The 18,148-nt window shown below is 36.9% G+C and overlaps 1 protein-coding gene across 1 annotated transcript in view; it reads left to right on the top strand.

Moving 5' to 3' along the window:
- Dthd1 (death domain containing 1) overlaps positions 1–18,148 on the top strand; it is a 62,322-nt gene that overhangs the window by 27,885 nt on the left and 16,289 nt on the right. Inside the window, exons 6-8 of the mRNA XM_047567102.1 lie at positions 1,068–1,232; positions 4,127–4,416; positions 10,708–10,952. Coding sequence (XP_047423058.1) covers positions 1,068–1,232; positions 4,127–4,416; positions 10,708–10,952 — 700 coding nt within the window. The remainder of the gene's footprint in view (positions 1–1,067; positions 1,233–4,126; positions 4,417–10,707; positions 10,953–18,148) is intronic.

Below are 18,148 nucleotides of genomic sequence, written 5' to 3'. Positions count from 1 at the left end.
AACTGCTTAAATGAATTCAAGTCAAAAGTTTTTAAATGCCACAATCATTAAGTTCTGATTTTTTCATCTTGAGGATTTTCCCATCTTGAGAATCTTCTACTTTCTCCCATATCATCTATTTTTACTTCCTTAAATCTGTTAATTTCCATCTCCAGGGCACTACAGCTGAAGGAGGGTGACAAGTTACATTCTCTGAGCTTCTTACTTAGTTAAATTCCAAAGAAAGAGAATCAAACTCCCTGATGGTTAGAAATAGTTCTACTGTTAATCCAGGTCTGGTTGGTGAGAAGTTATCAGGAGGCACACACAACTGCTCCTTTCAGGATCTTGGATTGGCAGGTTATATGAGATGTAAAATTAAGCAAGAAAGCTAACTGACTGTGCTTGACACAGGAGTTAGGTTGAGGGTATTAATTCTACTTACACTGCAGTTACAAGTGCTTTACAAGAATAAAGTATCACTTAAAGCTAAGATGTAGGCAATACTCTTATTCTCATGTAATAGACAAGAAAACTGGGATATAGGAAAACCAAATAAATTTCCAGGCTCATATATCAATAAAAGGTAAAGCCACTGAGGAGTTGAAACTGGGCAGTTCTGCATCGGAATCTTGCGGTCCTGTGCGTTACACTGTGTGACTTCTCTTGGCTATTCTAAAACATTTGGTTTACATCAGGGAGTTCATTAATTATTTCAAGAGTTCCTTTTACCTCTTCTGCCAGTGGTAAAATGTTTTTTCATTCTCCAAATCTCATTTTTAGTATCATCATTTTCACTTTGCAAGCTTCCCTGAGCATTTACTTCTGCTCCTAAACCACCCTGTACCTTCCTTTAATTACCACAAAGATCACCTTGGAATCAGCTAATCCTATGATGCCATGTGCTTAGGTAGGCAAGGGCTGTATCTTCTTATCTTTGTATTCCTGGTGCCTGGCATAATTACTGGCACATAACATATACTTAGTGAATTATTATTGAATTATCTACTTGATGAAAGAATGAAGGCGTTATGTATGATTTATGCTAAGTAAAATTTACCAATTTCTCTTCTGCTGCCTTTACACAGAACCAAAAGTGCTTCCATAAGAAAACTTGGGAACAATGCCTGTGAATCTCTGAAATTACTGGGATTCAGAAGCCAAGACACCGGTTGGTTTGTGCTTGACGATGTTGTGGTGAGAAGTATCCAGAGTGGCTTGATATCATTTGAATTGCATGAGCATTTAGAAAGGTAATATAGTACTAAACAATTGGAATTGATATTCTCTCCAAATGGTTCATCTTTGATGTTTATGGAAATCCAATCATAGGATTGGATTTTTATCTCTCAAATAAGAATATAAACTCTCTTTTAGGATATGCTTAAAATATAAACTAGAATTGACACAAATATGCTGTTTGTAATTTCTTTCATGATAGTTTAAACAAGTGTTTTTGGAAACCACTCATAACTTAGATTTAGTTTTACAGGTTTCTTCTAACTCCAGAATAGTTTTAAAATAGCATCTTCATTTCTGAAATTCCATGGGGATAGTAATTAACTGTTCATATTATGCTCGTCTCATAACTATGTATATATGAACTGAATTTGTTACTTCAGTGCCCTCATTTTGCTCTCTCATTTCCATGTTTTCTAGACGGTCTCTTATGAGGAGCATTTTAGTCAGTTTTAAGGTTCATGAGGAGTAGACACTCATGAAGAGAGGACAATCACATTGCTAAAGATAGCCTTTATTTCATAATGAGACATTACATCTACAATTAACTTGGATCAAAATTCTGTAGGAAAAAATTCTGAGATGAGGGTGCAAGTGATTTATTGAGGGGGTCTCTTAGGCCAATCATGTAAGGGGTTGAAAGAAGGAGGTAGCGCTAAGGAGGAAGACAGGAAAACTTCGGTTCCAGCAGAAGTCTTTTCCCAGATGATACCTCAGGGGAGCTCTGGAGTACCAGGGAGGTTGGCTCTGTGCCCTCACATCAGTCAGTCCTTGTCTGTGGGAGAAGACTTCTCTGAATGAGGGGTTCCTATAGGGTCACTTCTGGAAACCAACTGAGGAATGACAGTCTAACCCAGGGACATGGGTCTGTATTAGTTTTCCAGTGCTGCTGTAACAAAATACCACATTTGGATGACTTGAAACCCAGAAATTTATTGTTTCACAGTTCTAGAAACTAGGAATCCAAAACCAAAGTGTTGGCAGGGTTTGTTCCTTTGGAGGACTGTGAGAAGAGGGTTGGCTCCAGGGCTTTTATTGGCTTATAGATGGCCATGTTCTTGTTCACATGGTGTTCTTTCTGTATGCTTCCTGTGTTGAAATATCCCCTTTATGTGACACCAGTTATATCAGATTAGGGTCCACCCTAACAATCTCCCCTTAACTTGATTACCTCTGTAAAGACCCTTCCTCCAATTAAGTTCATATTCTAAGCTAACTCTGGGTTTGTATTGCAGCTCACAGATTTGGAGGTGGGGCACGATTCCACCCATAACAGAATCCATCCTAAAAATACTTAACACACAGAGATAGAGATGAATATTTCAACCCCCACTTTGTTATGGTATATATTTTGCATCCTATTAGGAGTAAACAGACTATCTTAAAAGTCTCTCTCTTCTATATTTCAAAGTAATACTTTGATACTTCTAGTTGAAATATAATCATGCTTTTTGTAAAAACAGGCTATGTTCTGAGAGTTGCTTAAGTAGGCAGTTGTATTGTTGTGTGAACATCAGAGTGTACTTAAACAACCTGGGTGGTATGACCTACGTCACACCTAAGGCTGTGTGCTGTAGTCTATTACTCCTAGCCTACAAGCCTGTAAAACATGCTAATGTCCTAAATACTATAGGCATTCTTGACACAAGAATGTTTGTGTATCTAAACATATCTAAACAGAAACCATACAGTAAAAAACAGTATAAAGATAAAAAATGGTAGCCCTGTACAGGGCACTTACCATGCCTAGAGCTTGCAGGACTGGAAGTGGCTGAGTCAGAGAGGGAGTGGTGAGTGAGTGAGAAAGCTGGGGACATTACTGTACATGCTGTTGGATTTATATACACTTTACACTTAGGCTGCACTGAATTTACAAAAACAACTTCACTAACACATTGATTTGCTTACTATAACTTTTTACTTTATAAACTTTTACATTTTTTCTACTTTTGACTCCTTTGTAATAACACTGAAAGCACAAACACAGTGTACAACTTACAAAAATATTTTATTTTATCATATCTTTATTTTTTAAGCTTTTTCCATTTGAAAAAAATTGAATTAAAACTGTTTTTTAACCTTTTAAACTTTTGTTAACAACTAAAATGCAAATACACATATTGTCCTTAATATACACAGGGTCAGGATCATCAGTATCTGACTTCCAACTCGGCATTGTGTCCCACTGGAAGCTCTTTGGGGGCATTAACTCATATGGAGCTGTAATCTCCTATAAGACGATGCCTTCTTGAATACCCCCTAAGGGACCTGACTGAAGCTGGCTTATTGTTAACTTCTTTTATATAAATAGAATAAAATCACTCCCATGTGCCAATAGAAAGTGCATTATAATAAATATATAAACCAGTGACATGCTCATTTATCATCATTGTCAAGTATTATGTACAATTCACATATCATATGCGCTATACTTTCATATGACTGACAGCGTGGTAAGTTTGTCTATACCAGCATCACCACAAACACATAAATTACTGTGTTGCACTATAATGTTAAGATGTCTGTGATATCACTAGGTGATAAAATTTTTTAGGTCCATTATCTTTTGGGACCACAGTCATGTATATGGTTACCATCAATTGAAACATTATGTAACACATCACTCTATAACTTAAGGTATGATGTCATTTTTAGAGCTGAGCTGAGACTGTATGATTTCTTTGTTTAAGATCATGTTTTAGAATTTAGTTAGATCTGAGCTGATGTCTTGACTGCCAAGGGTTTCACTAAAGTCACTCATGACTAACGGAATTATCATCAGAACACCTGCTTTTAAGGAAAGTTTGGATGATAAAGGATATATTTTTAGGTATTGATCTATTTCTAGGTATTGGTGATGTTTGTGAGGCTGCGTTTCCCTCTGTGGTCTTGTCTCTCTTCTGTGCAGGTTCATTGTGCTTCACCTCTCTTCCACTGTGGACAAAAACCATTTGGTTTCTTTTGTGAAGTCTTTGGAGGAAGCCTTGCTCAGCACCTCTGCTTGCGTAGTTCTGTCACAGAAGAAGGACAATCCACACAGAGTGGTTATTTTACTGGTACCTTCTAAAGATTTAAACCAGACACTTAAGAACTTACTCTTAGAAGGGTTCAGAGGACTTCCAGAGTCACATCGCCATTTCCAAGTAAGAGAAGGAGAACAACTGCTTTTAAGGTTTACTGGAAACATATTTGGTTCAAGTAAGTACACAGAATTCTCCTTGTGTCTTCTATCAGCTTCAAGCCACAAACTTCAGAAAGAGTTCCCTAAACTAGAATCACCAAGGAAACCTTCAGAAAACTGAGGGAACTTGTAGGAAGAGAAAAAGACATACTTCTTCCTTTCCAGTCTCCTCTCTCCTCAGAGGATGTCTCTTATTTAGAGCTAAATTCTGACTGACATTCTTTTAGAAAGGGTCTTCTCCACCATGAGTCTCCCAGTCCCAAGGTAGGGTCTTCTCTTTCCTGCAATAATGCAGTAGCCGCCTACATATCCCCTTCTTAACTCTTGCCACATGTCATTTGTTTCCATACAGTAACTGTGATCTGTTAACAAACAAATCTTTTGACAGATGGTCCCTGACTTATGATAGTCTGACTCAAAATTTTAGCCTTTCAGGTGGTACAAAAGCCATAAGCATTCAGTTGAAACTGAACTCTGAGTTTTGAGTGTTGATCTTCTCCTGGGATAGTGATATGTCCTGTGACACTCTCTCCTGGTGCTGGGCAGTGAGCTGCAACTACCCACTGGTCACTGGATCATTGTACTCTGTGATGCACTGTCCCTAAGCCATGGTGTTTGGTAGGTTAAGTGTATTCAATGCATTTTTGACTTAAGATATTTAAACTGATGATGTCTTTATAGGGAAGTAGCCCCATCATAAGTCCAGTAGCATCTGTATATTATTCCTCTGATTAAAACATTATTATTATTATTATTATTAGTAGTAGTAGTAGTAGTAGTAGTAGTGGTAGTAGTGGTTAGCAGGTACTGAACCCAGTGACACTCAACCACTGAACCACATCCCCAAGCCCTTTTTATTTTTTATTTTAAAACAGAGTCTCACTAAGTTGCTTAGGGTCTTGCTAAGTTGTTGAGGCTGGCTTTGAACTTGACAGTCCTCCTGCCTCAGCCCCAAGAGCCTCTGCCATGCCCCATCATCCCTAGCTAAAACCTTATCATTACTCTGTACTGTAACTACGATAAGCTTTGTAACATGTCCTACAAAGAATTAAGTTTGGAGTGGGTGAACTATCAAGAAATGTGCAGATAGAACTACATTCCCGTGTAATTACCTTATTGGTTGTTCCATATATTTTATTTTACTTATTTAAAAGATGACTCTCAGAAGGAATCTATAGGTTTCATTACACTCCAAAAGGATCTGCGCACAAAATAGTTTAAAAACCTCAAATTCAGATAATACAACCTGCTAACCTCCCATCTCCATACTTATATAGTGTTATTTTTAAAAATTTTCTTAGTTGTAAATGGACACAATGCCTTTATTTAATTAATTAATTAATTTATTTTTATGTGGTACTAAGGATCGAACCCAGTGCCTCACACATGCTAGGCAAGCGCTCTACCACTGAGCTACAACCCCAGCCCCTATAGTGTTATTTTTTGTTCCCATTATCAATCTTATCATAATTTGAAATTTCTTATTTACAGGTTTAGTTTTTGTTTATATACCAATGTTGTGTTCTTTGCTGGAACAGAATATCATGAGGCAATGACCATTTCTATCTCACCTTACATCTTCTGAATCTGGTACATGGTGCCTGGTATATCAACAGCTTTCAATAATTGTATAGAGAATGAATTCTCTCTAATTCAGGAAATGACTTTAGTCCCCAATGAGTCTTTGTTGCTTTAAAAAAAAATGAGCTGGGGATGTAGCTCAATGGTAGGACACTTGCCTGTATGCCTGGGACTTATCTCTGAGGCTTTGATAAGACTTAGTGCATGAATGACAAGGATGTCAAAGAAGGGGAAAAGAAAGAAGAGGAGGTGGAGAAAGGAAGTGTGGAAAAGAACCCTTCCTACTCAGATTTCAGAGCAGAAGCCACAGTATCCACCCAGGGAGAACTCTCTCATGAAAGATGGTCAAAAAACAGAAGTGCCCCACCCAAGTAATGATGCAAATGATTTTCCTGTAATACTTGGGACAGCAGCTGTGTTTACATGCTGTTCTAAACAGGAGGGGTTACTGTTGTTCTCACAGGCAGGGGAACTGAGTGTCCTATTGTCTATGGTGGAGACTGGGACACGTGCTAAGTTAAGAGTGTGTGAAGTCAGCAGGCCCATGTACAATTCTTGCACATAAGTGAAGGCAAGGAGCTTATCTTCACTCAAAGTGAGTCAGGCAGGATGCCAAGATCTTTTCTACTTTGCTTTTCTTAGAAATCATGTTTAGACTTGAAACCTTACTGAATTTTTCTCTGCCTAAAAGGAATAAGACCCTCAGTAAAGAATTCATATCTATCCTTCCATCAGAGCCTGGGATAGTCTGGGAATCTCAAAGTGATGAAGCCAGAGGTTCTTCTTCACCAGGACGGTTCACCTCCCAGCCCACTCCCACTTCCTTCACCCCCAATTCTTTGTCACCTCAATGGTCATGTTAAAGATGTCTCCCCATTCTTCCTGATTATATCAGTCCTTATTGCTTTCAGAGTCTTATTTTACTTCTGCAAACCTTCACTTTTTCTTTTATGTCCCTTGTCACAGATGCAATTTTCTATTTACTCTTTTAATTGTTGGGCCAATGTCATTTCCTCCTATTGCAGTCCTATGAGCAGAGGGATTGTTCTGCTGGTGCACACCATTAAGTCCCCAGCACCTAGGATAGTGCCTGGCAGCCAGAAAAGGCCTCAGTGAGTATGTGTTGGAAGAAATAAAAACAAAAGTTTGTGGACAGATTTGATGTTACAAGTGCTAAGAATGGTTTAAAGTATTCAAAACTTTAGTTAACAAATTTAGGTGACTACTCTTTGAGAAATGCCTATATTTCTCTATTCTCTTATATATATAATGCAGATAAATGTTTTGAGTAAGGTTCATTTCTATTCTTCAAGGATAGAAGATAGATGCTTCCCTTGGCCTTGGTATTGGTCTTTGTCATTCCAGAGACACAGCCTACTTTCATTCCCGGGTTGGAGCAGTTGGTTCAACACTTAGACTTTTTGTTGCATTGTACTCAAACTCCAAATGCAAAGAAAACCCAGAAAGTTCCGGGAAGTGCTTTTGCAAGATTTTATGTAACCTTAGCACCTTAGCACCACCCCTAATATCTGGGAATGCCTATGGAGGTCTGTGTGTCTTAAAGTTGCCCTAAATACCTTTTAGGCTAGGAAAATGGTTTTCCTAGATGTGTAGGATGCTTAGATAATCATCTTTTTACTTATTTACCAAGTATTCTCTGCCTGTTTATTTATTCTAGTCTAATGGGGAGAGATAGAGAATAAGTAAGTAAATGAATAAGTACTGCTTAGCATGGGCTGGAAGTGTGTTCCAGAAGAATAAAGTAGGCAAAGAATAAAGGGAGTTCTGGAGAAGTGGCAGTGTTGCAAGTTCAGAGTTATCAGGGAAGACCTTTTGAGGAAGTGACATTTACCCAAGAGTTTGTCCCAGGCACAAGGATGTTAACTGCAGGTGAACTGAAGCAGAAATGTGCCTCGTGTGTTTGAAGCCCATCAGGGCTTGGCATGGCTGGATCAGAGGGAGTGAGGAGAGATTGCAGGAAGTAAGGTGAGGACTGACAGTGCTCTGAAGGCCCTGGAAAGGACTTCGCCTTTTATACTAAGTGAAGTGGGGATCTATCTATCCTTTACAACAAAGGAGCTGCATGATTTGAGTGAGATGGTGACTGTGTAAGGTAAGGATAGTTGCAAAGAGGTCAGTTACTGAACCACTGCAGTAAACTCAGCAAGGGATGGTGGAAGCTGAGAGGTGGAGGTGATAGAGAATGGGTTACAATTATGGAAATAGCCTGAGCTAGGGCTTGTGGCGGGATTTTTTTTTTTTATTTTTTAATTTTTTTTGGTTCTCCATATTGCTAGCCTTTTTGTTGCTGCATCTGACTTTTCTAAGTGAAAGCATATATTTCTATGTTTGCAACTTTCTATGACATTAGTGAAAGGCATTCAATTTCCTTTATTAAGAAGAAAATATATTGCCACAAGAAACATCTAAGTCATGCAAAATAGAAGTGAATTTTGGTTTGCTTAAAATGACAAGTACTTATTGACTGACTGGTACTTCAAGGCCCTACTAAGTACTAAGTACCTTATATGTTGAAAAGGAGAAAAAGATTCTCAAAAAATCACCTAGTAATTGATTTCACACTTTGGTTATGCAACACATACATCTCACTTTTTCTTTAAATATGTTGGTTAAGGAAGAAAAAAATGGAATAGTGAAATTTCCTCATACTATTTGTCCTTTTTTTGCACTGTTATGTCTTAGCAACCATGAAATTTAAACTTTAAAAAATTTCCATGATACCTACTAATACTATTCTATTTATTGCTAGTAAATACTAATAATTTCATCCCTATTACATATGTAAATGTGACTTTTAGAGATGCATTACTGATCTTATTTTTTAAAACTGAAGATTAAAGGTATATAAGTTTTAGATCTGAATTGAAACATTGTATCTATGACCCATCTTCAGTTCTTATATTCTGTATATAAATAACTCTTTATAAATAATTGTGCACCTGGCAAGGAAGATAATGTCTTTTAAAGGAAGGAAGGAAAAACCAACCGAGCAAGATTTTATTAGGATCGAAGTAGTAATATTTTTCTTGATAGTACGTGAGTGGTAGGAAACAGAAGTCAACCAGCTGTTACTCTAGTGATCGGCAAACTTTCATTTGCCTAATTTACAATTTAGATCATATTTTAATCACCAAGATAATTCATCTTCTTTAAAAAAAGCAAAGTGAAACTCCTTAAAGAAACAACTCTAGTTGGTCATTCCTTTTTTAGAAATCTGTTTTGTTTACATAGTCAGTTTGCTTCTCAAATACAGACTTGGGCAAAGCTATCTGCTCCTTTGCTGTCCCTAACCTACAGTTATTCTGGTTCTAGATTTAGTTGTGCTTTAGAAATTCACCAAAATGACATCCAGCAGTTACAGCAGGGAGCAGAGTTGTCTTCTACCTCTCTCACTGAATTCTTCTTTCATTGAGCAAAATGAAAGAAAGGTCTTCTGTGAGAGCTCATGCAATCAACTCTATGATGGCCAACAACAGAAGTTCCAACCTAGATATTAAAGCTTCATCTTGACGTTTCTTTAAAAAAAAAATGTAAGGGTTGATTTTTTTAGCATTCATATGAAGATAAGAGAAAAATCCTGCTTCTTACCATTTGCTATCATTGCTACCGTTTATTCAGCTCTTAGCCCTTTGACAATCCTACGTTTGTATTTTTTTTCTCATTTCACTTCCAGAATTATCCTACAAGGTAAGTTTACTTGTCCTATTTTAAAGAAAAGACAATTAAGACACCAAAAAACTTAGAGGCATAAAAGAACTTGACAAACACTGCAGTGTAGACTAATGGTGGTGGCTGGAATTGACTCTAGATCTTTATGTTCCAAACATGCTCTCTTTTCTGCCACATTATAGCTTCCGATAACATTTTTCGAAAGGTAGTGCAGTTTCCTTGGGAAATAACAATGTCCTTTTGCTGTTGCCATACCAGTGTGAAATATCCAAATGGTCATGGTAAAACTCCCACAAGTGAAGTGTTATGTTCATAAAAATGTCAGTGTTTTTATGGAGGAGTTGAGAAATCTTATATAGGTTAGTGCTTTAGGAGCATCCACCACATTTTTTTTAACAAATTTCTCACAAATTTTTCAATACAAGTCCAAAAATTGTTCCACTTAGAAGTTCTAGAATAGCACTGTCCATTTCTGCAAGTGTAGACATTTTATATCTGTGCTGTTCAGTGGGGTACTCATTTAGACTTGTGTGGCTACTGAGCATTTAAAATGTGGTTAGAGTGACAGAGGAGTTGAATTTTAAATTTTCTTTAACTTTAATATTCCTTTTAACTTGAATAGTCACATGTTATAGGAGAGTGCAGTATTAGAAAGTCTATTATGAGGCGATGATAATGTACAACATGGCATGAATAGGATAAAGGACAAAGGTAATTCTTGAGGTTGAAGTTAATTTTCTAAATATTGAAAGAACTGAATATTTTCAATAGTTTCTTGCTATAACAAAATGGAAAAAAAGAAAAGATTATTAAATCTAGAAACAGCCAGAGAATACCTGGACCACTAACAAATGAAACATTCTTCTAGTAGTATATTCTTAACCTGTCACTGCTTTTCAAAGTTATGTTTTGACAAGGTGCAATAATACACTCACAAACATTAATTATACATAAAAATTGGATGATTATTTGGGTTTTAAAAATTAAGACAAAGTGATATATCTTAATGGTAACAAATGCATTTTACTTCCATTTAGGCAATGGGAAAGATTATGGAAAAGAATACAAACTTATTTTTCACTTGCAAAGAAAACCCAGGCTGGAACTCCAAATCAAAGAGGTGGATGAATTTGGAAACTATAGCTGCCCCCATTATAAGGGTACCATTGTCGTTTATAAAGTACCTAAGGAAAAGATAGTTCCCAACCTGGACCAATCATTCTCACTTAATGAAAATCATTACGAGTTGCCAATTTGCAAATTACCATTGAAATTGCCAAAGGTGAGTTATTGTACTTTCTTAGATGCCATATTTTGTTAATTCTTTTTAATTCCCTACCATGGTCAGTTCTGCAGGCAAATGAATATACAAGTTTGAAAGAAAAGTAGGAATAAATCTCAAACGGAAGGTAGGCCTAATTTTAGAGCGGTAGAATACATACTAGAATTTCTACTGTTTTTCATATCAGTTTTACTAACAAGAGCAATTCAAATTGATCTGTTTCTCACAATATGTTGTTAATGACTATGGAAACAATGTCATTCATTTTCTGTACATCTACATCTGACTAGCTGGGCGATTTATGAAAACATTGAATACATTTGGGGTGTTACCACTTTAAGGAAAAATTACACTGATTGGGAAAACAGAATGAAAATATTTTCACTGAGCCTTACTAAATCCTGTATGTTTATTTTGTGAATTAATTACTCCTATGTAATATTGTTACTCTTATCGAAAGTGGGATTAAATTATTTGTCCAAACACATCAAACACAATTAAATATATTAATTTATTCAAATATCCAACATACAGATAAATGCATTTTATTTATTGCTATACAATGTATTTATGACTTAGTACATCTACACTATATACTTAATGGGAAATATAACTGAAAAATTCATTTTACTACTCCCTACGAAGAATAAAATTTTTTATTCTTTAAAGAAAACTGTTCTTCCAGTTTTTACTTTTTGCATTATAAATAGCTGAAGTATGTTTTCCATAGATTGGATTGATTTACTACTACTTGTAAATGAACCAGTAAAACAAGTAATTAATTAATTAATATTAATTGAGCTTCCAAAATAAGAAACATACTAGAGTAGGCATTGTGATAAATACAGAGCTATGGGAGGTAATATATGGCCTAAAGCTGGTTGTCTCAAAGGTAGCCACTAGCTACATGTGGCTATCATCAAACACTTGAAATATGGTTAGTCTGAAGTGTGATGTGCTCTAGGAGTAAGAAAAACACCAAATTTCAGACTATGGGCACCAGGGAAAAAAACCCTCATTTAAAAATTAGTTTCTATTGATTACATGATAAAATTTATATTATTTTGTTATATCGTTATATGTGTTATTAAAATTGATTTGACTTATTTATCTTTTTATGTGACTCAAATTCTATTTCTTTTCGATGTTAATTTGTAATCCAGCTGAGCATGCAAAATATGTATATGGACTTACCTAATAGTTCCTCATTAGACTATTGGCGTAAGCAATGCACTAGCTGTTGCTCAGAGGTAGAAATGACTGCTCTGGGAGCTGAAAGCTTTGTGGTGATTATGGCATTTTATCTGAACTTTGCAAATTGGTAGAAACAATGGGAAAAAAAAGTAAGTCAGGGTGAAGGGTTGGAATGCAATCGATTGGGGTGGTAGGTGGAGCTTAGCAGAAATTCATAGTTCATGTGAAAACCATTATAATTTCAAATATGCCAAAGGTCTCCCCAAGTGCTTTGCATGCATTGTATCATTATATCCTTAAAAAAAATCCTGTGAGGCATTATCATTGTTCTCATTTCATAGGAAACTGAGGTAGAGAAATTTTAGGCAACTTGTCCAGGACCCTGTAGCTAAGTTAGTGGCAGAGCTACCATCCAAACCCAGGAAATCTGCTTCACCTCGGTTTAGCAACATTACATTGTTGCCTCCTTAGCAGATAAAACTAGTATCCCAGTCAAGATTACAGGACAGAGTTTAGGGATTCTAGATTCATCCTTGAAGTTATATGACAATACAGTATACCACGCTTTGGTTTGGAGATGATGTTAGAAATATTTAGCAAATGATATGACATGGACACTGATCAACCAATTTGAAACCAATTGAAGAAGCAGGCTTCTAGAAACATTAACTCCTTACTTGCTGATTTGAGAGAGATCATGGTGTTCCTGGGAGGACTATGTTTAGGATGGCAGAGTTGATTGGACCATGGGTGCTGAAAATCATATTTTCACAATAGGATAGCCATGAAAGCGTATATACCCATTATAAGTTTTGTTGCCATGAGTTTTCATTTACATGTAGGGCACTATTTACTCTGATAGTCACAATGCTAATCCATTCTCTTTCTTAGATTTTTTATAGATGATGTGTTTATTTATTTTGTTTTTATTTTTAGTTGGCACATAGTAATTGTACATATTGGGTTGGGTATGTAGTTTAGTAGTTGAGAATATTCATAGCGTGTGTAAAACTTTGGCTTCAATTCTCAGCATAAAAGCATATGTATTTTGTGGGTTGTAGGTTAATTAGCATATCCATCATCTCAAATATTTATCATTTCAAAATGGCTCGAAAAGAGGATTTTGAATTCTCTTCTGTAGCTGGTTCTTTATCATTCTGATTTTAGCTCACATGTTGTTATCTTTATTCTGTCTCCTTATCTAAAGTCACTCTTTAACCTGTCAACCTCTTTAGATTTATTTCCTAAAACTGATTCTTAATTGGATTGATTAGATTAATAATTTGTTCATGTATTTTCTATCTGCTTTTGCTCCTTGAGAAAACAAAGTCCATGAGTGAAGGACCTGGTTTATCTTTCTCCACGGTCTCTCTCTCCATCAGTGATGGGAACTGTGGTGGGCACAGTAGGCACTCTGAAAGATCGTGGCTGGGTGAATTAAGGTGGGAGGCAGGTCGATAGCTTCCATTATATTCTAAAAATTTAAGAAATAGTCATTGAAAGGATTATTCCAATTATTTCTGTCAGTGATTTGGAACATAATTGTGTAAACCGTTAAGCTGGCAGCCTAAGGAGTTCACTGGAATAACATAAAGATTTGGAGTGAAGTATCTCAGGGCTGCTCTGTAGGCAGCTCCACTGGGTTCATTTCTTCCAGAAAGGCCTGTGTTCTACTTCCATGGGATGTGTAGAGAGAGATAAGACTGGGGTGGTGGACTGGGATTCTCTGGCAGACAGTGTTCAGGGACTTACTGTGATGATGGCAGACAGTGGCAAGAAAGGCCCCAATGCAAAAGAGGACTGACTCAAAGACCAAAACTGTGACACAAATTCAGCTTTCAGTTATCTGTGTTTTCTCTGTGGCTTATCTGACTTCATGAATTAGCCAAGCTAAAACAAATCAGCTGAATTAGCCAAGCTAGACAATTTAGGGATTTATATAGATTTTCTTCAATGGAAGTCTTTGTGAGTGACGTGTTAGGGAATTTTCACTAGTCTTTGCTCTGCTTTGAGTCTAGCACACCACTCTCCACCGCTTGCCTTGGTAATTCCTACTGGCCCTCCCTTACATCTCTTCTTAAGTGTGACCTTTCCTGGGATTTCCCCTCTTGTACCAGGTTAGGTATTGCTGGTACATACAGCCACAACATTCTCTAATTTCTCTGTCATTTCAATTACCATGTTTCATGATAATTGCATGTTTATTTCCTTCCTAATGGGCTAGAGTTTCTCAACCTTTTATGATTGCCCTCCTTGGGAGTCTTCTTAGACTTTGTATTCCCTAATCACCTCTCCCCATGAAATTTTAATACCAAAGACATACTATGTATACTATTTTATACTTGATGTGTATCAATGCTTAAACATTAAAATATATGGCTTCAGAGAACAATTTGCCTTCATATCTTGTTCTCACCCAGAGCAAAGCGTCTTTCTTTCAAGGTGTCACCTCCCCCATTGAGCAGGCGTGCATGGACAGTGAAGATACACACCCCATCTTGCTCCACTTTGCATAGCGCGTACCTGATGAATATTTGTGAATGATTAGATGAATTAGCTAATTTCTGCAAATCTTCAAATCATCCAACCTTGAAGTTGATAGTCTTGAAACTACATTGGCACATTTAAAAATAGCAGGTTTTCAACATCTGCTACTTCTCATAGATGAATTCACTGCTGATATGCCATCTGTACTTTTCTTTTCTCCCAGATGGGTTTGCACAGGGCTTTCCAGATTCACTCCTTCAGCCCTTTTGTGCCCAGAGTGTTCACAAAAAATTTGTCAGGGTTGAGAAAGAATCTGTGACTGTGGAAACTTTTTTCCCCCATTTTATAACTAGCATACCCAAACAGGAATTGAAACCATGACCTTTATTTTTGTGAGGACAGACTTCTACAAAGTTCTGGATTGAAAATCCCCACCTTGGCTAAGCAGTATTAGAACGCACTATTTTTTAGGAAATAGAGCCAGCCTTATTACAGCACCTCACAAAAAATGAACTCAGCATTATCCATACATTTGTACATGTAGCATAAACTAGGTGAAAGTGTTTGTCAAAACTAAAAGTTCTTCATAACAGAAGAAAACTAGTAAATATTTCTGAAGTATAAATGCTGTTGTTTAACTTTTCCATAAATAGAAAAGGATATCATCAAAGTGGTAAACATTAATTAAAGCAAATTCAATTCAAACACTTTTGTTTTCCTAAATGTTCCAACTTGAAAAAAATCTTGTATATAAACTTTCACCCCCAAACAAAGCAATCTCTCTAACTCTGTAAAGGCCTGGAGAGCTGATGAGATTGTTTACAAAGTTAATATAGGCTTGAGTTATGTCGTATATTTAAGTTTAAAACTTCAAGGAAGCATGAGAAGCAAGCATCTTAAAATATTATTGTAGGTCATTTGGTAATATATTTTTTTCCCGGGATTTTAAGCTTTAATTTATTATCCTATGGCATCCATAAAGGAAGTAAATATGTATATGCACACATATATATACATATACATTTGCACACACATAATTACAAGGTGTGATGTTAATGTACTATGTTTGATTCCCAAAGTAAAGTCACGTTCGTTTTTTACTTCATGCTTATGAGGATCTCTGTGTCTTTTATCATTCAGTTTCCATATTTCATTTATTCAAGTGTTAATTCATTCAATAAACACTATATCCCAGGATCCCAATACTCAGTGCTGTTGCTGTATGTATGACCTTATCCTTCCCTGGCCCCTCTTCTGTAGTCTGACTTCCAGAGGGCAGAGTTACTCTTGAAGCCATGGGTCCAATCATCATCTGCTCTGCTCCAAACCTACAATGACTCCCAGTTTCACTTGGAGTACAGTCCCAGGTAACCATGGGGGATGTGCTCCAAGATCCCCAGTCTTAGAACATATCCTGGGGTGTCTGGCATATTTTAGATGCTCAATAAATTTTTTTTGAATGAATGAATGAGTTTATAAGTAGAACTTGCATTTTAAGTAGCAAAAGTGTGGGGATAAAAGTGAGAAGTGCCAAGGAAGAAAATAAGCTAGCATCAGGGGATGGGCAGAATTAGAGATGTGTGCCTTGCGGTGGCTTGGCCAGGGAAGACCCACCAGTGATGACGACCAGCGACCAGCAGTCCTTCTGCCTATGTGGTTGGGAGAGTTTCTTGCAGAGGGAGGGAAACTGGAGGTACCTAGGCTCTGCAATGGATTGGAGCCCAAAGGACAGACTGCAGGGGCCACCATGGTGCGCGTGCACGTGTGGTGCTGTGAGGAGATGTGAAGGATGGAGAGGGCCTTGGTGAAACTTCATATTCTAGATGCTCTTCTGGAAATGCTCACATCAGCATTATATGTGAAAATATATGGCTTCAGAGAACCATTTGCCTTCATATCTTTTCTAAGTTGTTCCTCAGTCTCTCCTTACAGAAGTGTTCAAGAAAATGCAGTTTATAGTGTGTATATTTATAATTTGACAGAAACAAGGCAAGTTAAAAAAAAAAAAAAAAAAAAAAAAAAGACAAAAACCCCTTCAAAACTTTCTTAGGTGGAAGGAAGTGGGAAGAGTGTTTTGTGTGTGTGCTTCTGAGCAGGCCAGACAGGCAACTGTGACATTTGTGTCAGCTCAGGTTGTGGCGGCCTTTTACTCTTCCCACTTGCTTGACAGTTTTGCTTTGAAGGAAGGAAGGGGTTCAGAACTGACAGCTGTCGCCTTTCTGAGACTGGAGTTTCCCAGGAACCCCTAAACTACAGATTTACATAAGTCATTTCTTGATCCAGGTTTTGCTTAGCTGAACTTCCTTTTTTTTTTTTAAATAACTGAACTCATGACTTGTCATTTCTAGTAAATCCTGATACTGCTCCAACATTCACATTTTTCACTGCATCAGATAACATGCTGTGTCAAAGAGAGGAAGTGTGCAGATGCTAGTGCAAGATTCAGTTTGTCAGAATCACCACTTTCTCATGATTTTTTTTTACCATCTTCCTCCCTGGCTAGGAATGATTTCTTTCTTTATTTTTTCTAACAGTGTGTAATACTAAAGTCCTCTTGACTAAATGAGATGATGCTAAGGTATGAAAAATGTTTACAAAGCAGGCTCTTCAGCTGTACTTAGGCTTTTAAGTTGCAATAATTTTACAAAATTATATTAGAATTCAAGAATAAAATAGACTTATTTTCTTACTGGTTGCTATTAAGTAAACAGGTCAGAAAAAGCATGTGCATTTTTTAAACCCCAGGAAAGAAATCAGGGGTGTTTCATTTTGTGGTTCCTTTTGTTTTTGTGGGAATCGTGAACTTATGGCAATTTTAAAAAGTTTTCTGTAACTTAGTTTCAAGCTTTCTACATTACAGGAAATTCCTCTAATGACTCTGGTGCTTCATGTCCCACTCTCTCTCAAGTATAACAGAAAGTCACTAGAGTCTTAGTAAGCAGAGGAATTAAGTTAATTTTTTTTGTGGGGGGACTATAAAAGTTTTTCAAAACTTCTCTTTTTCTAATGTCTCGATTCTGACTTTTCTTGCCTCTTCCTTGACATGACTCACCCTTCCAGTCTTACGTGCCTGTAAGCCATCAGAATAAGCTTCAGAGAAAGACCATGTCACTAAGAAACATGGGAGAAAGATGAATGAAGCTAGTTTATTCAGAAACAGGATCCTGCGTGCTTTTCTGGAAAGTGCTTTGCCCACCAATTTAATCAGAATATTCTTTCTCTTCTTCTTCCCCTATTCCTTCCTCTTCCCCTGTCCCTCCCTTCTTCCCTTCCTCCTCCTCTCCCCTCTAAGCCCTCTTCCTCTTTCTTTCTCTTGTAACCATTGTCCATTAAAGGGAAGTTTTTCTCTCCTTTGAGTACAGAATAGCTAAATTAGGAATTGAATACTTTGTTGTCATGTAGCTTTCAATAATTCTTTTTTTTCTTTTCTTTTTGTACCAGTGATTGAACCCAGGGGCACTTAACCACCGAGACACATCCCCAACCCTTTTTTAAAATTTTATTTAGAGACAGGG

This window comes from Sciurus carolinensis, chromosome 10 (assembly GCF_902686445.1).
Source record: "Sciurus carolinensis chromosome 10, mSciCar1.2, whole genome shotgun sequence".
NCBI classification, from domain to species: Eukaryota; Metazoa; Chordata; class Mammalia; order Rodentia; family Sciuridae; genus Sciurus; species Sciurus carolinensis.
This window is presented reverse-complemented; position numbering and strand designations above follow the sequence as displayed.